The 24,385-nt window shown below is 43.5% G+C and overlaps 1 protein-coding gene across 1 annotated transcript in view; it reads right to left on the reverse strand.

Annotated features, from left to right (window-relative positions):
* The window catches only part of AATF (apoptosis antagonizing transcription factor), a gene marked incomplete at its 5' end in the record, with an annotated part of 51,368 nt that overhangs the window by 21,321 nt on the left and 5,662 nt on the right, over positions 1-24,385 (reverse strand). The window contains 4 exons of the mRNA XM_010179508.1: positions 9,833-9,916; positions 10,679-10,843; positions 11,597-11,801; positions 12,150-12,264. Of these exons, the coding sequence (XP_010177810.1) occupies positions 9,833-9,916; positions 10,679-10,843; positions 11,597-11,801; positions 12,150-12,264 (569 nt within the window). The remainder of the gene's footprint in view (positions 1-9,832; positions 9,917-10,678; positions 10,844-11,596; positions 11,802-12,149; positions 12,265-24,385) is intronic.

A 24,385-nucleotide genomic window follows, 5' to 3' on the forward strand; every position in this document is an offset into this window, starting at 1 on the left:
AAGCAGTGTTTTCTATTTCTTTTCATGTCCTGAGGGCTGGGTTTTGTCCTTTTTGCTTCCTGCAGCCAAAGAATATTGTGAACAGCCTTTTTGGATACTTGACCAGTGCTAGACGTTTACCACCACTCGCTGTAAATTGTATGTGCTGTGCCCTGGGTATTAGTCAACATATTAACGCAAAGAACAGAAATAAACCTCCAAAACTGAGGGGCACAGACTGCTTTCTAGATGCCGACATTTCACTGACTAGTAAAGCTACTGCCTCAGCTCAGAAAGGACCTGAAACAGACCCATCTGGAAACCAGAGAGCCCACAGAGATGCTAGAGAAGAAAGGATGAAAAGCACTTTTCCACCACCTGATACTTTTGCTCAAGTAGGAGAGCTGGACTGCAATGGTCAACTGAGGGACATTAACAGTCATGGACAGCAGGGCTTGGGAAGCCGCCATGGTCGTGGCTGTCATCTTCATCTGGTCCAAGACAGCAAGCATGGACAAGGCAAGTGGACAAGAAAGAAGCTCTACATGTCTCCTGCAGTCAGGGATGTGTGTAAGGAAGAACCAGCTCAAGTGAGACGATGGCACTTCTGGGCACTGCTCAGAGCAGCCAGCCCCAGCAGACAGCTCCCAGGCACCGACGCTGCCCCACTGAGCGCAGCTGACACCAAAGCTGTCCCGGGTGCAGTGCTACACCAGAAACTCACTGACTCCCAAGGTTTCTGAGCACTTTAGTACACTACTGGAGTGAGGGAGGAAAAAACCATGCACCTCACAAAAGAAAAATGCCATAAAGGTAGATGAGTATCATTTTATGACCCCTTTTTATTTTTAAATAAGGGACACTCAAGCAATAGAGGTAATATTCATACCTGTCCACATCTTTCCTCTCCTTCAAGGCATATGTCATATAACAAACAATTTAAAAAGAGTGATTCAAGCATAATTAAAAACCTACCATCACTTTTTTTCTCTCTGCTTATTTTAGGAGGTTATTACTGTGGCAATTACATTTAAAAATTCCAGGAAGAGGGGCCACTGGTTTATTATCACTAGAAAACAGCAAGCTACTTCTCTGCCCTGTTTATCTGATTGATTCCCAACATCTTTCTGGCACACAATCTATCAGTTTATCTCTCCCACTTCATCACAGTCACTTCTGGCAGCTAAATACAAGATCCAAATCCAGTGTTACACAGACATACGACACAGTAAACCTATGTAACACCGCCACTCTGTAAACAGCTGCCCTTAAGGCTACGCAGAAATGGGATCTTGGTTTCTAGTCAATATTCTGTCAAAAGCAAGGTGGGAGGGAGGGCTTTAACAGCAGCGAGAAATGGTGCAGCAAGGTTTTAGTGGTTTCTTCCTGTACCGGCAATAAGGTGTGTTTACCGTCTCCTCTCATCTTGCTTCCTTGGCACGATGCGCAGAAAAAACTGCTGAGTAGTGATGGCAGAGGCTAAGGCACAAGAAGAGAATAATGCACAGACATCCTATGCTCTTAGAGAACTAAGCAGCAAGACGTTTTCAGAGCCCACTAAATCCACAGCCAGGTGGATTAGGGAGTGCCACCAAGGTTTTACAACTATGGCCACATTGGTTAGGAAGAGATGCATTTTTGGGACAGGTTCCTAACGTTGCACCTGGGAAGTGGGCAGCATCTTGTTGGCCAGGATCACCCTCCCTTTGGCAAGGCAGTGTTTCCTGTGACAGCTGTGAAGGGCAAGGAGTTGAACTGTGTGCACTCAGCATCCTCTTGCCAGAATCAGAAGGGAAAAGCTCTGTGCAGCAGGAGGAGGCCAAGCCCTGCGCGCCATCGTCTCCGCTGCACTGACTAGGCCAGCAGCCGACTGGCCGCGCGTTGAGCAGAGATGGCTTTGCTGACCCTGGGGATGACAGTGAAATGCTCTGTCAGTGCAGTGCCAACGGCAGGGCTGGGGACATGGCTGTGGAGAGCAGAGGGAGGCAAAGATGAGGGGAAAGGAGGAAAAATAAAAGAGCAAGGACAAGAGGGAAATTAGGGAATAGAAAAATAAAAGCTGCGAAGCATCTTATTACATCTAAATAGTGTACGTCTTAAAAGCTAAAGTTATAAATCATGCTAACAATGGTTACTAAAATAAAAGTGGATGTGGCCAGAGGCTACCACTGAAAAAGTCAGTCTAGACCTGCCTCGCTGCCTTTGGTCTTTAAGGATTTGATTAGTTTTTCCGCTTTCTAGCTCAGTCTTGCATTCAGCCCATGCTCCAGAGCCAGCTAGGGCTCAGGATACAGAATGACTGATAAATTCATTTACCAAATAAAGCAACATTGTTTTCACAGCACAAGACTTAAAACACTTCCGAAGCTGTAATATTTCATTTAGCTTGGTGATTCTGGTTAAAATTTATTAGTCAAAACAGAAAACTCTCATCAGACCCCATATATTCCATTAGGAGTGATATATGGTGTCTCCCAATGTCTAATTATTAACTAGGAAGTGTAAGTAAATCACTATCAGCATTAAGCCCTGATGTGTGAAGACAGAGTTTGAGTCAGGCAATTTCAGCATCAAAAGGCTTTGATTTGAAACACATCCTTTTTTTTTTTTGCTTTCCTTCCTTCACCTCTTCACATCTTCCCTGAACTTCAAAAGCCGAAGCTCAGTCTCCCATGTAAGCAAACAACTGCCTACCTGCAGCGATGTGCACACAGATCCAGTCTGCAGCAAAACTGCCAACTCCCAGCTGCTCCCACCAAAAGCTGGGACCAGGACGAAAACTGCGTGCAAAGTGGACAACACACAAAGCAAGCAGCAGAAAGTCGCTAACATCAGTTTTATTTTTGGCAAATAAAGTGGCAATGCCTGCCACGAGTGCTCCTGTGTGCGTGTGCTAGTTCTAAACTTAGCAAAGCTTTGCTATCAAACCAACCCTGTCAGATTCTCCAGTCAAACCACAGACCACCAACACACCAGCAAAGAAAAGCCCACCAGGCCCACAAGCTGCATTTGCAGAGGGCTGGGACCAGCCGGGAGCTGAGTCCCCTTCCTGTGTCCTCAGTACGCCAAAGAGCTTAAAATCTGCAGCCCCTAACAAAGAGCGAGGCAGAACGTGTCTGAGCTTCAAAAGCGGCCAGTATTCACCTGCCTTTGCTGACACCAAAGCCACTGTTAAAATTCCCACTGGAGTCAATGATGTGTGCTTTCTAAAGAACTCACCTTAAAAGGACTCCCTCTCCACGCTAGTTAAAGAGATGCACACAAAGGACATTGTACAAAATTAGAGGGATTTAGAAATGCCATCAGGGTGTTGTTCAAGGGTAATAGAGATTCATTTCTCATTTTAGAGGTCAATTTTCATTTTAGAGGTTAGGTCTCATTTTCATGCACTATCTATCAGTGTTTCTAATACTACAGTTGCTGACCTTTCTGATTTGCAGACCCTAAGAATTTCCAGTTGAGACAAAGAGCTAAGTATAGCTGAAATAAGCCGTGTGACAAAAGGCTCACTTCCCTTAGCCCTCACAGAACAATTCAAATTAATACCTCAGAAAAGGAAACAGTTTGGTTTACAAAGCTTAGAAATACAATTGGAACACAAGAAACATTTTTTTCTCTGATGTTATTAAAATCTTCAGAAAACCCAGGAAAGCCATGGGTCATTTCTGCTACAGGGCATCAAAGCCACCTATGGTCCATCTCGCAAGTGGCACTGCTGCCTTAATTCACCCATCTGTGAAGAGGCGAGACGCAGCCTCACCCAGCCGTCGTGCTGCTGCTATACGGGGAAGCCAAAACAGCCCTATGGGGCTCCCTGTGCCAATAACAGCAGCAAACAAGGGCTGGTAATGTGCAGGGCAGCAGAAAGGCAGAAGCTCGTAGTGCTTCTGCCATCTCAGAGAAAGATTCAACAATCTGTGGACTTTGAAACGACGAGAAAATGTGAGAAACTCAGAAATCAAGTTTACCAGCAGCTGCTTGCCTTTACTAGAATGCTCCTTGGCTAAAAAAAATCCCAGTTTATTAGTGAGGAATTCTAAAATATTTGCACATGGCCTTTCAAGCTAAATGTCTATTTGCTACTAGAGACAGTAAACAAACACTGTGTTGTGAATGTCTACCAAAGGTGCTCTGCTATCTTTTAACACAGAATCCTTTCAAAAGCTTGGGCGAGTTACCTTCCTCCTGCCTCACAAAGCCCCAGCATGAAACAATGTGTTACCGTCATCTTTAACAGATTAGAAAGTAGTTATCTTTGTAACAAAATCACCGTAGGAAACAAAAAGAGAAGCTAAGTGTGACTTATGAAATCCAACTAAAGAAGGAAGACCACAAACACCAAATGCTTTTCTTCTTCACTAGTGAAAATGCAAAGTCACTCCTGAACAGAAAGTTAACAAAGCCACATTTTATTAACATAATTTCAATACTTTCTAATTTATTTTTTTTCTCCTTTAGTCTTCGGAGAGACGCAGTAAATAGCATGAATTTTTTTCCTTCTTTTTCATATTCATATACCATACAATTATTTAAAACAGCATAAACTACAAAAGGGTTGCTTCTAGTCCAGAACTCATTCAGCACATTTTTCACACCACATTCTGCCCAGATGTAGAACTGAGCTTTAGTCTTTGGAGAGACGCAGTAAATAGCATGATTTTTTTTTCCTTCTTTTTCATATTCATATATCATACAATTATTTAAAACAGCATTAACTACAAAAAGGTTGCTTCTAGTCCAGAACTCATTCAGCACATTTTTCACACCACATTCTGCCCAGATGTAGAACTGAGCTGTTTCTCCTCCTCTTCCAAGCTCCCCCACAGCAGCATCACACCACCACTTGGATTTCTAGCAACACCAGAGAACATTTAGACTGAAGCTCAAATATTTTTAAATCCCTCTGAAACACTTTTTTAAAACTTAATTTTCTGCAATCCATTTCTAATGTAAAAACCTGAACTGCAAGATTAAATCACTGGACAGTGCCTTTTAAAAAAACATTTTATTAAAATTCAGTTTTGTATAAAATAGGCACTGACTCGAGTATTTTTTAATAACCCATTAAGAGAAGTTTCAAATCAAGCTTTAAAACGTGTTATTAACCATCTACCCAGCCATTTGAAAGATACATGCCTGTGATAAGAGTATTGTATTGCCATTAACCTGTGGGATGGTTCGAGACATCTCTTATTCACACAAAACCCTAAATGCATCTAATTAAAGCCACAAGATCAGCTGTCCATATTAATCACTCACCAGTTTAATTAAGGTAAACCAGCTTGTCAGAAAGCCAGTCTTCTCTCTATTCTTCACCATTATCGACTTTTAATAGTTCACTGGATTAGTAATTACTTGTTTATGGCATTATCAAATACTTGGGAGAGAAAACCACAGTGTGTGCCCAGGAACTGCTTTAGGCCAACCCGTGTTGGGACATGAGGAAAATCAACCCCATCAGATAGAGTTTTCTAAAAGCCAGACAACGTGACTGAGACACAAGTACAACCCAGAACATAAACTCGTGACAACCACAACCGTCACACGGAGCATGCAAGAGCAGGCAGGCATGTACAGTGCTGCTCCACAAGGGACGGCAATAAATGACAAGTCCTACAACTAAACCATGTTTTCTACAGGATCAACTCCTTTCCTAAGTAACTAGGGTACAGGTAAGGAAGGGAGCAAGCCTCTTCCTCACTACTCAGCCGTGCTCACCTGGGGTGTAAATCCCAGCCAGTCCCAGTTCATCTCAGCACAGCAGTGGGATGCTGAGGGACAAGCGTCCTCCCCAGCCACCCTGGTTCTTGCTCAGGCTTCTGGAAATTGTGGTGATCACAGACAAAACCAGTGACCGCAGGTCGTTATAAAATGCAGTGACATACCACACAACCAGTCAGAGTGAGGACAGAGCAGGAAAGCAGCGAAAGAAAGGGATTATGTATATTCCTAATTCTCCTTAGGCATACCTGCTGCCATCAGTGATGAACATTTGTTCTGGGAAGAGCTGCTACCAGTGGAATGCTTAACATATGAACACTAACCTAATTCCTGTTGGAAATAAACCAATTTCCACTCTCTCCTTTACTAGACGAGTATTTCAACCTAATAATAAAATCTCCACTGTAGCATGTCAGACCAGCAGCTCTCTGGTAGCAGGCTGGAATTTCAAGTCTTAATGCTGCAATATCAGCTGTAATGAATTCTATTTAAATTTGACTTCTAAAAATAAAAAGCCTTTTTCTTCCCTTAAAATCATGTATGAAGGAGAGTTCAGAAGAAAAGGAAATGGGGTCTAGCCCCTCACTGGTGTTGGCAATGAGGATCCTTCTGAAAGGGTTTAACTGTTCCCACCCAGTGCAACCCAGATAAAAATATTTCACTTGCATTATTCAGCTCAGCTTTACATGACCATTCAACATGGGCCACCACAATAAAAATTATAACTGCTTATAAAACAAGCAAAGAATATGAGAAAAGGCAAAGTGGGATGAACAGATAGAACAGAGCTAAATCCTGAATAGTCACAAAATTCCATCACCCACATGGTGAATTCCACCAAATACCAAGACACGGACAAGAAAATTGTTTTTCCACAGGAAGAACAGATTCATTAATGTGTTGTGTATTATAATCTATAACAGAACACTACAGCTACTTATTCTGTTATCATTAACTTGTGCACGTTCATCAGATCTCGTTCATTTTTACTTGCTTAATTTCACACTGAAATACACAGGATGTTGGTTTGCAACATCCTTCTTTATCTGAATATTTCCCTTTAATAAGCAGTACTCAAACTGATCATTATAAAATGTTGTTTAGAAAAACTAAAGTGATACTTAAAAAAAGTCTGAATCTAAATTTAAATAGAGAGAAAAGAAGTGCCCGTTGAAATGTACGCATACACTTTGCAGTAAGTCTTACGCACAGAGGTCAGAGTTTCTGAGCAACCTCAGCTCCAATAACCAGAGACGTCACTGCCGATTACTCCTGGAGAGCCAGTTCCCTTTCTACATGTTATTTATACATGTACATCCACACGTGCAATCACACACACACACAAAAGCACTGTGCAGTTATGACCCATCTGAAAGGAAACATTCCCTGCATTGTCAGCGCTCTATTGTAATGCACTCTACCCCTTCTGAATGCAATGTTCAGCTCCAGCTTACCACCCTGACAAATAAAGGAAAGCACTTTATGAAACCAATTTAATTGGGAGGTGACAGAAAACATACAGCCATTTTCTTGAGCCTTATCACTGAATTGGCTTCAGCTCCAATCTCTGCCAAATCCCACTCAATAATCACACACGCACACAAAAGCACTGTGCAGTTATAACCCATCTGAAAGGAAACACATTCCCTGCATTGTCAGCGCTCTATTGTAATGCACTCTACCCCTTCTGAATGCAATGTTCAGCTCCAGCTTACCACCCTGACAAATAAAGGAAAGCACTTTATGAAACCAATTTAATTGGGAGGTGACAGAAAACATACAGCCATTTTCTTGAGCCTTATCACTGAATTGGCTTCAGCTCCAATCTCTGCCAAATCCCACTCAATAGCAGACGTTAACCAGGGCAGCAAAACAGGCGCTGTGCGGCTGGCAAGGGGCTGGCGTCCCCACAACTACCTGCACACAATGAAGCAGTAATCTTTACAGATCATCTCTCCCAAGGAACGTATTAGGGACAGAGAGGAGAAGGGTGGAAGGGAGGGAGGGAGAGAGAGAGAGAGGAAAGGATAGAAAAAAAACAAGCAGGAAAATGAACGTGTAGCTGCCTTGCGGCTCAGCAGATGTCTGTGCGTGATGTACGAGGCTGGGATAAGCTGTCGTAGCCCACTGCCAAGGAGTGGTAAATGATTAAAGCCTCCACCAGGCTAAGCACCATATTTAGAGTCTATGGGGTTTCAGAAGTTGCACCCATTCCTTGCTGTGCTGCCAGATGTTGGCTGGTCCTGCTCCTATTCGCTGTGCGTGGGAGGCAGCAGTTGGTACAGCGAGGAATGCAATCTGGAACGTTTCCGGAGGTGCCGTACATTAAACCGGTGTCACCCATCCTTCACCTCTACCAAATGCTGAAACAACTCCAATTTGCTGCCACTTCCCTCTTGGGAAATGGCCAAGATACAGTTGTGCCTGGCAGACCCATTTGTTTTACTCAGGTGATTCTTTTCCCTCAATGACCTCTATTAGTTTAAGTTTTAATTTAGATTAACCCCAGCACCCCAATTAACCAGTGAGGGGAAAAGCTAAGCCGTGACTAGTCATATTTCTGAAATCACAATTTATTGAAGTTAAAGTTATTAGAAGGAAAGACGGGCCATTCATCTACTCCTATTTTTCTTTTAAAAATTTAATGTTTCATGGGCAAAAAGCACCTTTTCTGCCCAGGTCCACAGACTGTCAATCACAGCTATTTCTCCTCAATCACTTCACAATTTTGTTATGCTAACTTAATTTGTTCTGTGTTCTTAGGGTCCACTTGGCTCCCACTGGGACCTCAAATTCCACCTCAGTATTATCTCATGGCCTCACAGATTCAGCTTCTTCAACCACTGCTGCTGACAAAACAGGCGTTCTCCAATCTCCAATCTGAAGCCTATGCAGATGGACCCAGCACCTTCACCTGTCCAAGAGATGCCGCTCAATTCACAGCAGAGATGCTCTTACAATAAATACACAGCCTGGCGAGGAGCTTGCTTGGAATACACTCCTGGCTCTGAGGCAGGCTGCCTTGAGTAGATCCCTCACAAACACTAAATATCCAAAATGTCCTGATTCTGCACTCGGTCAAGGTCTGCTGCAAAGGTTTGCTTGAACATCTACAGCAGCAGGGTTGGAAGTGTGCTGAAAACTTTTTGGAGAGGAAAAAAAAGGCAGCATTAAGGTTCTCTGTATTTCCTATATAACACACAGATAAGAATTACCAATTTAATATATCTTTTTATTCATCACTAGTCCTGGCTCTGTACATGAAACCCCAAATTTTGTAAGTACTCAAATGCTTTTTCTGGGTTAAAACAGTTATTGGAGCACAGTCGCATGGTAACAGCCCTAACATTTTACTAGCCACTCTAATAACTATTCAGATCAGAAATTTCTGCCTTTATAATGCTACAATGATATTTGTCTCGTCCTGAAGTTAAAGCTCTGTGGATCATCAGAGCAAAACTAGTTTTTCGTGCACTGGGGAAGGACTTACAGTGTACTGTACCCCTCAATATGTGGCAATTTCAGTATTTCACAAAGGTGGCACCATCATTTATTAAATAAATTACAAACACAAGGTTTCCCTAAGCTGCAGCCTCTATACACTGGGTGCATATTCCTTGTTTCTAAGAATTTTGCAAATAAGAATAATAACTGGCCTAAATCCAAGCTGGCCCAGCTCCAGGAAAAGTGCTAGAGGAGCCCTGCAGCTTTTCCACTCAGTAGGTAGATGAGATAGTTTAAGTTCAGATGAGAGTAACTTAGGTGCCTCTGAGGATCTACTAGAATTATTTTTCATAATGGGACTCTACCCACAGAGAGCTCAGTAATTTTTCTCTCACATAGCAATGCTCACTATTGAGAACTACAGGCACAGCCCTTACCCACTCAGGTCCAGCAGTGCCAATGATGGCAGTAAGCTTTCATCCACAGTGAAAGTTTGAGCTCACATAGCCCTGTATGGAAAGTTGAGACTGAAGTCCTCTGAGGTGTCTACAGAGATTTTGGGTGTTAAAACAGGTAACTCATTTTCACTGGTAAGAGAAATTTAGAGCACAGAACCAACCACATTAGCTCTGTAAGTATCAGAAACCACCTACAGCCACGATTCCAACACAGATTTACCATCACCTACCTGATGATAGAAGTCATCGTCATCAAATATCTCCTCATCTATGTCCTTCAGGTGCCTGTTGGAATCTGACTGCAGGAGGACTTCCTGGAAGCACAAAGGAAACACTGAAAGCTCATATTTCTATCCTCAACACTGAGGGCGCCATGTGCAGCAGTTTGTAAACACACTCAAAGATATGAAGGAATGAAGAAAAGCTCCCAATATTACAAGTCTTTAAGAACTAGGAATACATTTAAAGGCAAGGCAGAAACGCTCGGCCAATGCCAAAATAGATTTATGATACCTTTGCCGGGAAATAAATAGGACTGTGTAAAGTCTTTCTGACAAAATACTACAGATATTTTTAATGTGATGGCAAAAATACATCTTGCAAGTGCAGTAATTCTACATGATCTCTCAGAATTGCGTATTTATTCATTCTCAAATACTAAATTAATAACAGACTCACTACTAACATATTCTGTAGGCTATGTGCAATGTGATTTCAGAAGTTACTTTCTGCGTTAAAGATTCTAAACTGCAGAAGAAAAAGTTTTGTATTTGCTACCTCGAAAAGCAGATTTAGTGAGCATCAGTTCCTACAGCACAGGAGCGGCACAATCACAGACCAAACCTTGTTTTCCTCTGTCAAGAACTGGCACAGGAAATAATGAAAACACCATAAAACTGGAATTGAAATGTCTACATCTTTTTCTTAGCCATTACCTTACAGGAATCAACATTCAGATATCTCCTTCATAAATCTCTCACAACAAGAATATTACCTGCTAAAGGCTCAAGCTAATTGTTTTGCAGAGTTTCACTGCTGCTGCTGCAGGATGAGTTATATAAACAAAACACCCTTACCGAATTTTCAGGCACAGATTCAGGGACCGGATGAGATTCCTGTTCCTTCTTTCCCAGCACTGTATACACTGATCGCTTGGTCTGTGTCCGCCGTAGCAATCTCTCTTTGTCCATCATAATATGATCAATCTGAGTCAAGATTGAACGCTCAAAGGCACCGAAACCCTGCAACAACATTAACTAGTGTCAGATAATGCAGAAAGCTTTTCCTCAAGGCAGCAGTGCTCCTCTATCTTTCCATGTCAGTGGATAAGCAGACAGCATTCCACGAGGAGGGGGTCTGGGTTTTGTTGCAGGGATTTCTGCTAGGATTTTTTATTTGTTTCTCCCTTTCTCTCCCTTCCCAACCTGAGGCGATCTGATGCCTGGCTTAATAAAAATGCCGTTGCTGTTCTGGTTCAGATGAACTTCTCAATGATTAATACTAACTCACAGATGTCAGGAGATCCTGGATCTTCGGGTGAAATGCTTACCCATTGTATCAAAGTGCACACTTCACAGGGGAGGTGAGCCAGAAGCCCCTAGTTCTGTTACAAAGCTAGCTGATCAGCAAGAGGGGCATTTTCATAGAACTTACTTGCTGCTGGAAACTGGCTATGATGGGCTGTCCAGCTGGGAGAACACCAACACTACCCAAGAGTTTTTCCCAAAAGTTGGGAAAACATTTGCCTCTGAAAATTGTTTTGCTTTCCATCTGCTCAAAACAAAAGAGTAGCTTACACCTTTGATAACAGAGGTCTGAGCTTCTTTCCAAAGTCCTTTAAGGCTGCGGAAAACTCTGTACCTGAGTACTTAATTCTTACTGCTGTAACTCTCAGCTTAACTTGGAGCATCCATGAGATGAAACTTTCGAATCAACTTGTTCCACAAATCTCTGCTAAACAATAAGCACATCAGCACACAGAAACAAAGACTTGCCTTTCCCATTTTGCCAGATGCCAGCTTTGTCTTCTCATGCCACTTCTGCAAGACGCTGTTCCGATATGTCCTGAAGTCAGCGTACCGCTTGGCTACGAATTCTGGGTAGTCCTCCATCTTTAGCTTTCGCTTGGGGAGGCTCCTCCTCTTCTCCTGAGCCTTTTCCACTTGCTCTTCATCGCTACTGCTAGGGATTTCATCATCACTAGAAAAAAAAACACGCAGACTAAACATCCTACGCCTCTCTAAGGCAACGTATGTGAATTCTTAAGGGCCCCTCCACTACCACTCATGCTTTTTCCACACCATGGTGATACATGGGCAAAGGACCTGCAGTTTAGCCCCTTCTCTGTTATCAGAAAGATTTCAAAACAGGTTTCCCACAGTGGCAGAAGGAATTCAGATGGTCATTTGTTCAGAGTGTTTGTCACTCAGATCCAGCAGCAACTGAGAGAACAGCAGAGAGAGAGCATGGTCAGGAAGGCTGTGCACTGTCCTGCTTGTTGGAGAACTGGAGACCAAAGGATTGAGAAAGTTCTTATTTTGTATTTACCTCTCTGGTTTTGATTGCTTTCCATCTACCAGATGCCTTGTGCCTGGGTATTGATAGAGCAGCTCATCCTGAAGTTCCACTAAGACTTTCAGCAATGCCTCCAGGGCTTTACAACCTGCAGAACAAGAGACACAAGTGACAATTTCCCACCAATCCTTGCTTCTGGAGAAGACTTAGCTTTGCAGTGCTTAGTTTCTCATCTTGAATCTGAATTTCTGGAACAGCTACCACATATGACATTAACTGTTTTTCTCTAACCAGTTAGAGACATGGTTTTATCTTCAAACTGATTTATAGCTGTTAATATCAACCACCACCACACCGGGAAAAAACACTTCTTTCCTAAAAAGGGAGGAAAGGAGGCACGGCTGCACATGGGGAGTATACTGATCTGATGTTTCATTAACAAACACTCAGACTGCAGGCTCTAAAGGATTAAAATACTGACAAAGCCAGTACTCTGTGCAGAAGTGGCTGATGACACACACATACAACAACCTTTTTTGCTGACTAACTCATTTCTCTCCTGTGTTAAGTTCTGCAGCAGAGGCCAGCTTCAGCTGAATAATAGGAAGCAACATAAGGGAAAAATGTATATACGTATATCCTGCCTAAACTTGACCTCTGACTTTTCTTTCTTATACATAACATGCGTGTCATAGGGAGCAAAAGGAAGGCAGGCAAGAAGAAAAACTGAACTCCTGCAGAGCTGTGACTGCTGCTGGTTTCTATGCTGCTGTGCTCACCACGCAGGAGGTATAAGAAATTAGACTGTAAGTAAAATTAAATGTAGCGAGATCTGATCTAAGGGCGAAATTTAAACAATGACCTGGCAGGTTTGGATTCCGATCAGAAAAGCAGAACTGCAGACCTAGAGATCCTTAGAGAGAAAGTGAAGAGAAGCTTGGGGTGGCGAGGTGTACAAAATGAACACTACATGGCATGAAGGTTAGTTTTACAGCAGTAAGTAGTTGCTTTCCAGGGTATTTGCAGACACAAATCCTGAATGTAGATCTGATGCTGTGTGCCCAAAGGCTTTCATAGCTGACAATTTTCCTGTATCTATGCAGATACAGAGAAAATGATCTCATGTTCTCCAAGAACACACAGTTGCAGCTGACTACGGGAAGGGTTAACTGCACACTGCTGCAGCACCTGCTCTTTAAAAACAGTTCTTTTTCAGCAACCAACAAGCCTCCCTGCAGAACGCTCTGATATGAAACAAGTGTTTGTCTAGGCCTACACAAACTCTCCCTTTGTACATAGCTACGCATCAATCACAGGGCCAGCTCTTACAGGTAAAACACTTAACAGGCTTCTACCAAAAAACCTAACCTGAACTTCACACAGATTAGTTTATATTTACCTGACGCTGGTGTGTTGCCTTCTACTTTTACAAAGAGGCCCCACAGAAAAGAGGAAAATGCACTGCCTGCAGGAACGTAGCACTCCAGGATCTGTTTTCTTGCCAGATTCATTTGATCAGGGTTGGCCTCCCGCCCCACGCACCCAGAACAACCCCTGGTGGCAGGGGCAGCACTGTGCTGGTGGGACATTCCCCGAGCTACCCTGGTACCTCTTCTGACTGCTCCTCCACTGATGTGCAGTCGGCAGGGATGTTTTGTTCAGCTCCCAAACCTGCTTCACTTTCTCTATAGTTAGCATTAAAGAATGGAGAGAACTTTTCACCACTTGATTATTTTTATTTCTTTCTTTTTTTTTTAATGGAGGACACAGAGATCACGGGTATAGCAAACAGCAAACCTTCATCAGCCAGACAGACAGTGCAAGCAGAAATCAGCCCAGACATTCAGAGGTCTCAATCTTCCTGCATGTTACCACTGTGATATTGCTCAGTTGTCACCATCTTCAGATAAATTACAGCCTGACCTCAGTAACAGGAATGTCAAGGAGAAGATGCTTTAAGATTTTTGTTGCAGATCAGCTGTTGGATTCATCCTCCCCTGGCTCGCAGTTCATTTTAGGTATGTTCTGACAACCTTTCTATATAAACCTATTAGTGGATCAGGATTGCCATACTCGTAAACCAGTCGTGTGCTAGCATCAAAACAATTCCAAGAGACAAAAGCCCTTAAAAATGCATTTGTTGTATGCATCTGCAGCTAAAGCATCACCTGCAAAAGGCAAGTGCCCCCACCCTAGCCTGAGCGTACAGCTTACAACAGCAAAATCTTTCCTGCCACCTGCAACACAGCTAAATGTCCCCAGAGCTTCCGAAACTGTTTATTTTCTCCCCACTGCCTCTCCTCCAGCAGCAGTGCTAATGCACCCCAGGCGGCTTTGATCCCGTCAATTACAACTGGAGTAGCACTCCAGCTCTTCTGGGGTATAGCAGGGTCACGGCAAGCAGGCAAGGAATAAAGACAGGCTCAAGCTCCCCCAGGCTATGAGATATGGACCCGAACAGAAGTGGGGATGGGGAGCAATTTTATTTGGAGTGAAGGGGATGGAGAGGGCAGGGCAGACAATGACTGTGCGACTAACCAGGTGGGAGGGCTAATTATTCCAGACAGTGGCTTCATCATGAGCCTCTTACAGCTGGGTAATTCCCGTGCTTTCAGTTCTTGTGTATTTAATAGCATTATTGGATAGCATTCTCATTGTTACTATTGGGTGCTTAAGTGTGCTGTAAACTCAGCTTCAGAAGCCAAGTGTCACCCCCCCCTCGCCCTCCTCCCACCCAGCCCTGCCCTATCCATTTCACGCTTAATTCCAGAAGGGACTGTTTTCTTCCCAGTCTCCTCTCCATCTTCTCTTCCTCTAATGCCCTCATCTGCCTTTACACTGTCTGCTTTGGGGAAAAGACTGAAGCCATTTGTGAATGCAGGCAGCATAACCCAAAACTGTTTCATAGATGCAAACTGTGTTGTTTTGAAGGAAAGTCGGATGCCAACCCTCTTGCTCCTCTACCCCTGCCCACACATTTTTTTAAATGCTGCCCCTAGTCTGAAACAGACAAACAGAAAGGAGTCACAAACACGGAGCTTTCATGCACGCCACTACGTTAAGGCAACCAGCTTTCACATGCGATAACCATCAGGTCTGTGGCTCCTGTTCCCTTCCCTGCTCTGTTCACAGAACAAAGCCAGCGATGCCTTTACAAGCCCAAGCAATGACCTGACCATGGAGCAGGGGTCTCCAACTGCCATGAGCTGTGTTAGGTCCTAGGCAGTCCCTGGTAATTTTCAGTTTCTAAAGCTTTCAGGACCAAGATGGTATCGGCACCATGGTTTTCACAAGCACCACAAACTGGCCAAGGCTGAAACACTGCTGTGAAAGCTCTACCACCACTCATTCACCAACAGCTCGTTCCCAGAGCTACTCAACACTGACTCCACCATGAGTACCACCGTTGGGTGTTGCTCTGCTGTGTCCAGCCAACTGCTGCCCCTTCTCAGCGCACCAAGCAGCGGTCAGTGACTGAAGGCACAGCATTGTGACAGCAGCTGTATCTTGCTGCACATAAAACCCTCCTGACCTGACTCTGCAGGCACAGCCCAGTTAACCCCAGTCTGTGCCTCTTCCACCCCTTCTGCTGGCAGCTTTGCTGCATCTCTTACAATGTGCAGTGCAATGTTCTGGGGTAAATATTCCACCTTGTATCAACATCAGTGTCACAACTGACATCTTTAATGTTGGGCCATACATCATTAGTGAGAAAAATCTCAGAAGTACTCCCTTTTCCAGGAGTTACCTCCGCATGTCCAACCTGTGTTTTTTGAGGACAGGTGGCTCAACACTGCCCTAAAAACAAAAGAAGTTGGATCCCTTTACAGCATTTCAATACGAGCAAGTAAAATCCCCAAGACAACCCATACTCTGTGTGTAGGAGAGGCCAGCTAACCACAGGACAACACACAACCCCTCCTTCCATCAAACCTTTTCTAAAGCTGCCCTTTGGAAAAGAAAAAAGGATGCTGAGTGAGATCCATCTGCAGCTGCTCCAAGTACACAGCAAACGTGGTTTGAATGTAACTTCCAGCTAACATGGGACTCAAAGTGTCTGGTGAGACGCTAACTTGGAAGAGTCACTTTTAAGAGTACATGGGAGCCCCTTCATTTTGTGTACAGGAGTGGAAAAAGTTGTTCCAGATACAGCAGACAGCATATCAATCCACCAAGAAAGCTGGGAGCCAGTATCAGTAAATCAAAGTGTGCCTTTCTGTTAATACTCTCCCATACGTCCTCATTTCATACATCCCTTCATCCAGTCAGAAAGTAGCCCTGGAGTATTCAGCTCCATTCAGGGACAGCACTGCCATGTATCACAGTGTCAGGAGACCCACCAGAGATGAAATCTGTCCTGCTGCTCTTGAACCACAAAAGAAATCAATTTTGTCAATGCCAGTGGTTACAGACAAACCACCCATGCTCCTTACCATCTCCCCGTGCAGGTGGCTCCTGGCTGCCGGGTACCGACCCACCAGGCTCCCCCGCTCAGCTCTGCCTCCACTGCCGTGCTGGGGACCTGCAGCCACGACGGTTTCTGTGCTCGTCCATCGCTGTACGTTCAGCATTTCTACAGCAAGGCAGCTTCCTGCGCAGAAAACTATCTGTGCTCTTCTCCGTGACCTCTAAAAATGGGGTCTCATTTCATCTTCCCAAGCAGCTGCAGAGAGCAGCAGCTGGTGCGGAGCAGCAGGGAGCAGCCCCACGCAGAGACACTTTTAAGTCGATGGAAAAAAAGCCGGTGGCTCAAGGCTGGGCTTTCAGAGGTATTCAGAGAGAGTCAACCAGTGGGATTCCCAAAACTGCTCCACCAGGCAAGTTCCTCCCCATCTGATCCCAGCACATCCATCCAGCAGATTCGGGGTCAGTGGCAGAATCCTAAAAACTGGGGCAAACCTCCCGGGATTTTCACTCCAACGCTGTACATTATGGTTGGACTTGATCTTGAAGGTCTTTTCCAATCTAAATGATTCTATACTGGTGGCATCTTGCAGGGCACGATGGGGTGCTGCTGCTACGGTGCTCCCCTAGGGAATGGAGCCCGTCACTGCATACACACCACACGCAATCACAAACCAGCACCAAACACTGCACGCACAATCATAAACCAGCACCAAACACTGCACACACAGGACACAGCTGGAATTCAGAGCCCACACCAAAGCTGGAAATTAACTGCTTTTTCCCTTCAACTAAATCTGAAGGTCTGACATCACAGGAATATCATCACCTTGCAAGCTTTTAATTTTCCATGTACTCCCACAAACTGGATAAAACGCTCACACAGAAAAGCTGGAACAATGCTGGCGTTTGAACCAGGGTTCGCAGACAAAAAGCTGAGCTGCCAAATATTGGGAGAGTTCCCCCTGCCACCGTGGAGAGTCACCGCGTCACCTCTGCACGAACAGGCACGGTGCCTGGCCTGCCGGTCACACCACGCAAATAAACCTCTTATTTTAACAGCTGTACATAATGAAAAGTATCTTTCTCAGATCCACGCATTTATCCCAACATTCCGATGAAGAGGGGAAATTTTCACTCCGTTCGAATGACTGTGGGACAGGAGTTAAACTGCAGGTCAAAATAGCACTCAATACACTGGCCTGAGAACAATACTTCTCATTCAAATCCACAAGCCAGCCACTTGCACTAGTCATCCCCAGCAATTAATCCCCCAAGAAACAAGTTTGATTAAATCTTTTCAAGCAAATCCTTTGCTTTGCTTTTGTTAGTTCACTTCTTGTCAACATCTATTAAAATATGCCTTTAATTCTCCCACAATCTTAAAAAACACCGATTCCACTGTCTTCAACTTTAATCAACTGTATGGCCGGCATTTTTCATTTCATAATAATGTGCTGTTTGGAATTCAAGAGGCAGGCTCAACATCAATCATTCGGCAAGAATTTTTCCACTGCAATAAATATGCAAATGAGGAAAGCCAGTCAGTCGTATTTCAGGCCCGACTTGCTAGTGTTTTAAAAAAGACACAAATTTATTAATTGCCGTTGGCCAGCGGAATCCTATTACTTTGGGCATTGATTACAAAGCTGTGTGAGTGATTATTGTGCAACTCGCAGGCTATCCAGGCATGAGGAAAAATTATTAAAGCAAGGCAGAGATTATCAACTCAGAATAACAATAAGCCTTAACATTTTAGGCCTCTAACTTCTTCAACAAAGAATTATGCCAGAGCTCCAGTGTATCATAATTCTGAAGTCTGTCAGTATTACTTTTGGAGCTTGCTCTGTATTCCCAACAGCAGAGCACTGTTTCCAGCCAGGAAAAGGCGGGGGGAATTCCTCCAGGTATCGCATCTGAAACACGGGGATCTGGACAACAGCTTTGCTGTAATGTCTGCTGCATAACTAACTGTAGGGGAATGATACGGTGCAGGCAGGACTTCCACCAGCTTCAGATCTGCACCCCTGCACATCCTGGTGCACCAAAACTAAGATGGCACAAAAATAAAAGACTACCGGTAAGTGTAAGCCAGGAGCTACAAGAGCCAGCCTAGACTCAATTATAGAAAGCTGCAAGCCCTTTGGCAGCAGAGCGAGCAGATTTTGTAAGAGGTGGTGCAGTTATGTACGCATTTCTCACACACTTCAGCCGAATCTTAGCACAAAGCACTTGTAAATCTGTCCATGTTATTTTAGGAAGTGAAGAGAGTAACGTTCCCTTCACACTTCTCAAAACCCTGAGTTTGTGGAATTTTATCAAATGATACTAGGAAAAAGGCCGACTTTTCTGCTGACTGCAATGAAAAGGTCTGCTCCACACCAAAGGCCCAATTTGCTGGTTCCATTGGCATGCAAATGATGCAAAAGCCTTTGCAGAGGGGAAAATTGCATTCCCTCAGCACAAAGGAACCAGAGTTGCAAACCCCTTTCACACAAGCAGTTCAGCTGACTCCCAAAGAGTTACAGAACGGACTCGATTTAGCCCTTTCACTCTAATATCACTGCATTTGACAGTAAGGACAACAGGTTCAGACACAGATGAGCTTGCTAAAAGTAAAGATAATAACTAGATGCAACAACAGAATAAAAGGCTTGGTATTCACGGATTTTATTAGTGGGGACTGGGGGCGGGGGAAAGCTGAGAAGGGAGAGAAAGAGAAACACTTCTATGAAGTTCATGCTCTGCTGCTTCGCCTCAACCCTCATCTTTGGTATCAGCCCAAACCAGGGAAGAGATGGGGCTTGTGAAAATGAGATTTATAAAAACTGATGTTTTGCATTACTGTAAATGTAAAGAAGCTGACAGCATGCATTCCCATCTCTGCCAGGCAGGAATCCCCAAGTACATATGCAAGAATGAGAAAGGAAGAAGAAATGTGGAATTTCATAGTTATCTAGATATTAAGGCCAGAAGGGAACATTAGCCCATCTAGACTGACCTCCCCATATAATACCAGGCCATTAATTACATTTATCATGACAAGCACTGAGTTCCCATCTCAAGGTAACCAATTGCCAATTAATCCGAGTTAGCTGACATTTGCACATGCTTGTCTGGATGCCTTGCAAGCCTTTGTTTCCCTGCATCTTGTTTGTGGAGTATACAGACTAACACGCACAAGTATTTAGCTAAACTCAATTTAATTAGCTATTAATTATCTTGGGAACCTCAGGTATAGGCAAACCTATTTGATGTGCTTAAAGTGTGGTGTAATGCCACAGTCCAGGGTTTGAGTCTATCAGGTCAACAACTACAGACTCTCCTAGCGTTTCTTGCACTAGAATTTAAGACAGCTTTAAAATAAACCTCAAACACCAGTACTGTCCAACACATATGGCTATGGAGATAACCTATAAAATGGGAGCATTTCAATTTTACCACATCTATACTAGAGAAACAGACTAAAATTCTGCTCAGAAAGACTAAATACCACAAGCTAAAAGCCTTGGCACTCAGTGAGGAAGGGCAAGAGCCTTTTTTTCCCCCCCCGAAAACAGCCCAAAATTGCAAGTTAAATAAAATATCCTGCACTTGGCCACTACCTCCTACACAGGATTTCTGAACAATTCACAGCCAGCAATAACAGACCACAAAATACTTCCCTGGTACCTCACACAGCCCAAATTCTGCACAAGCACAAAACACACGCCACAACCCAACTAAACACACACATAAACAACAACAGAGCTCCAAAACCGAGACCCGCGCCTTTGCCTAAGCTTCTCACTTTGTATCTCTTCCCTCTCACTCGCTGGCATGTACACAGAACAGCCACCCATGAGCCTGGGAGCTCATCATCCTCAATGACCCCAGTTCTTACCAAAAGCTCTCATAGGATCATTACAACAAAATTTAAAAAAAAAAAAAAGAAGGCTGATTCATTAATTTATTTTAGTGGAGAGAAAAGTCTTCATTAATGTCAACAGGCTTTGGCTCAGTCCCAACAAGAGTTGAATAGATTCTTCATTAGATCAGAGAGGAAAGGTGAAATTTGGGGACACCTGCATCCACATCCATTTAGATCAAATTCAAGCCTCCACGAATTGACAAGCACGATGGTTTTTGTATTCATAAAGTGTCTAGACTAATACAATTCAATTAAAATGAACTACCAGTTTTAAGTGGGCTAGATCTGATCACAATAATTTACACTCAGGCCTGAAACCCAGTTCTGCTGTCACACATTTGTGCAGGCTCCCAGTAAAATCTTCAAAGCAAGAATATATTTAAGTCCGTGATCTTGCCTAGCACCAATTAATCCTGTAACTGCTCTATGCCTCTGGAAACTGTGTAATCTGTCTGGGCCTCAGTTCCTCCCCCACTCCCCTGTGACACCTACCCTGCTCTGTATTAATGCATTATCTCCAGATGTAAAACTCAAATGTATCCATACATACAAGTGATCCACAAATACACATGATAGCAAAATTATCACTGGAATTATTGGCAGCTGATTCCTGCAGGCTTCACTAAAACATCCTGAGCCTGTATCAATAAAGCACATTTCCTCTGACAGCTTTTCTCCAGGCAGATGTGTAAAACCCCAGCCAGGTGCAGCCGAGCAGCAAGCAGAGGGTGAGCCATCGGACAGGGCGTGCTGCACAGCTGCACGGGAGGACACCTCCACTCTTACAGCGAGTGGAACAGGCTCTCGGTACCTAAACCAGACTTGATCTGACCCTAAATGGGTCAGCTTCCTCGACATGACTGACCTGGATTTCACACAGAATCTCTTTCGTTTTGTTTTTAAGTTCAGAAATCAGAGTAGGAGAATTCAGAAAAAATCCTCTAATAAAAGACATTGAGAACACAAAAACAAGCATGCACTAAATAGATAGTGGATGGAATCCTTCCCTCTGTCTTGAGTCCCCTTTCCACAAAATATTACAGAAGTAACCCAGAAGAAAATAAAGATATTCAGTGTAGTGCATTCATACAGAAATGTTTAATATGCAAGAATGTAAAACCAGAAAACACACGGCATCTTTGGAGGTCTCCTGCTGGCAATGAATGTAAGTGGGATTCTTAATCACATCCTTAAGAGGCCCTGTCCACAAACGTGCTGTTCAGTCACAAGCCACAGATATTTGTCACAAGAGCAGTTCACCAACCCAGTGTACCCAGAGCCCAGATCGGGCAATTATCACCGAGGTCCACACAGCTTCAGGAGGCAGTGCAGTCCTTTACCAACACACTTGCTACAAATCCACTTATTTCCACCCCAGAAACAGACATTTCTGGGTCCGTCAAAGTGTTTTGACTGGACTGCACATTTTTGGAGCAAAAAGTCAACGTCTGTCATTTCCCAGAAGGCATCAAAGACTCGACCTTGTGCTGTCCCAGACAAGTCCTGCCAAGTTTTAAAACTGCTCTTTTTAGCTCTACTTTTCAATAAAACACAATTAAATAGCAACCGTTGGCTACCTGCACTCAAGACACACAACATCTTAAGGAAACACCTAATCAATGCGTAGTATAAGTTATTCAGCAACCTACTCTGAGTTGAAGAGACTGGCTACAGTAAGATTATGAACAGTGAGTTGCTTCCTGCAAACTTTACAATTTGCTCTCCAGAGCCAAAATGTTCCATTCTACCGTTCTCGGGGCCCGGTGCAGTATATTCCAGAACTAATGAGATCGTGCATTGCAGCATCGCTCATCAGCGGCTGGGCTGATTGCAGCACCCCTCACCACTCTGTCTCCAATATAAGCTCATCTCTTGGTGTGAACGAGCCCAATGCAACCATTCTTCTGGAGGAATTTCAAAGGGGATACTATAGAAATGCTGTATGATGGGGGAAACAAGGTTTCTTTCGGATAATACATCCTTCTTGAGTGCAAGGAATGCAGGTATTGCATCCTCTCCACGGACACAATGCCACTGGCTCATGGCCACAGAGAATGTCCACGGCCGAATCATCTGGAGTTACATCACAGTGATCGGGAAAATAAAATCTTGTTGACGACAGAGAATACAAATTAAAGTTCAAACATCGCTGCAAATTGAGAAAAGATGCACAAATTTCAGCAGAATTTAAAAGTCTGTATACAATTTTGTATCTATTAGCAGCTGAAAAGTTCAGGCTGCTGCTAGGCAGAGCTCACTGCTGCTGCTCCATTAATACATTAATAACCCAAGCAGGTTTGGGGATAATGGCATTGCAAGCACATAGAGCATTTATTTCTACTTTTTTTATCTGATTCACTTTATTCAGGTTTATTTTCTTATTGATCACAAACGTTTGTATAACTTCTCCACAGCTCTACAAAGTGGAATATTTGTTGTCCTCACTTTTGTTCCTCAGTGAGGAAATCCATTCTTATAGACCCTGCACACCTACCTTCTGCCAAAACGAGTATTTTCTCAATTTCTCCAAAACAACTTAGCTTGAGCTTATGCTGAAGAACAGAAACACGGGATTCCAGTATTTTCTCTTAATCCACTAACAGCTGGAATCAAAGAAAAACAAAAAAACCCACCACAAACAAAACACCCACAAAAATTCAGCCAGTAGTTTACATTTCAGGGACCTATGAACTCTAGGGAAGTGAAAGCATACGCATACAAAAACATACACTACGTTTAAAACCTTGCAATCTGCATCAGGATCATGCCTTCTGCAAGAACCTCGTTTGGGTTTCTGTATGTTTTTAACTCCTCACCAACTAAAAACTGAAAATAACGTATTAGACTACTGAAAAGCTCAAATTCCCAGGTTGTTTTGTGGAGCACAAAGCATCACGGTCTAACTACCAGTCACCGAAACATTCCCAGCTTAGTATTTTTAACCAGAATTATAAAGTCATTAAAATAGCAAGACCAGAGCTACCTGATTGCATTGGGGAACCCAGCTGCCCAGGGCACCCAGAACAACAGCTTCCAGCCCCTGTCGATTTGAAGATAGCGCTTCTTACAGCTCTTGTCCGTCCCTGCCCCGCAATTAGCTGTGGGGTTTTTTTGTCACTGTATCAAGCTTTAACATAACAAGCCCCCAAATCTAGGAACTGTTTAAGTCCTGACACTGGATGTGGCTTCACAAATGTTGCTTCCACCTCTTCTTTGGCTCTTTCTTGCCCTTGAGGTAATTTTTGGTGACATTGCCATGAGATCTACTTCTAACCTTCCTCCCCCTTGAAAACGTACATAGAAATACAAACGGCAGGCATGCAATCTGTGCGGAGACACGGCACAGAAACTTGCACCTTGCACTCTTTTTCTATGTAAATAATGCAAGGATCCTGCGGGAACATGCCAGGGATTGGAATTTTTAATTAATGGGTCTCTTTAATGTGCAAATCAGGAGCAGATTGCAAATTCTGACTTGCATTGATTATGAAAAACATTAATTGAACGTCCAAGACCCCAAACAGAGGCAACATCTCAAGCCCTGGACTAGACTGGAAGATAGGGTGCAAGAGAATACAAATGTATCTTGCAGAAACAGACCGCTCCAGGCAGCGGCACCGCGGCAGCGTAAGCTGTGGGAGTTCACGTGTGCAGTGCATTAAACATTAAACATCTGCACTGCATTCAGAGCGCGGCCACTACGATTTCAGCATTAAAAACCACTCAGACTTTCTCCATGGATGCAAAACAGGAATAAACATGAGCTCCGTGACCACAGTTTGGTCTCCAATTTGTATGTAAAAAGGGTGACAGAAAAAAAAAACAACTGTGATATAATTAAAGATTTAAAAAAAGGGCAAGAGAAAGTAAGACAGTGCAAACAAAGCAATGCTGTCTCTTTAAACAGAAATTCATCCTATATAAATTATGGCCATAAACTTTTCCTGCAGTGCAG

The sequence above is a fragment of the Mesitornis unicolor genome, unplaced genomic scaffold (assembly GCF_000695765.1).
Source record: "Mesitornis unicolor isolate BGI_N332 unplaced genomic scaffold, ASM69576v1 scaffold10822, whole genome shotgun sequence".
Taxonomy (NCBI): Eukaryota; Metazoa; Chordata; class Aves; order Mesitornithiformes; family Mesitornithidae; genus Mesitornis; species Mesitornis unicolor.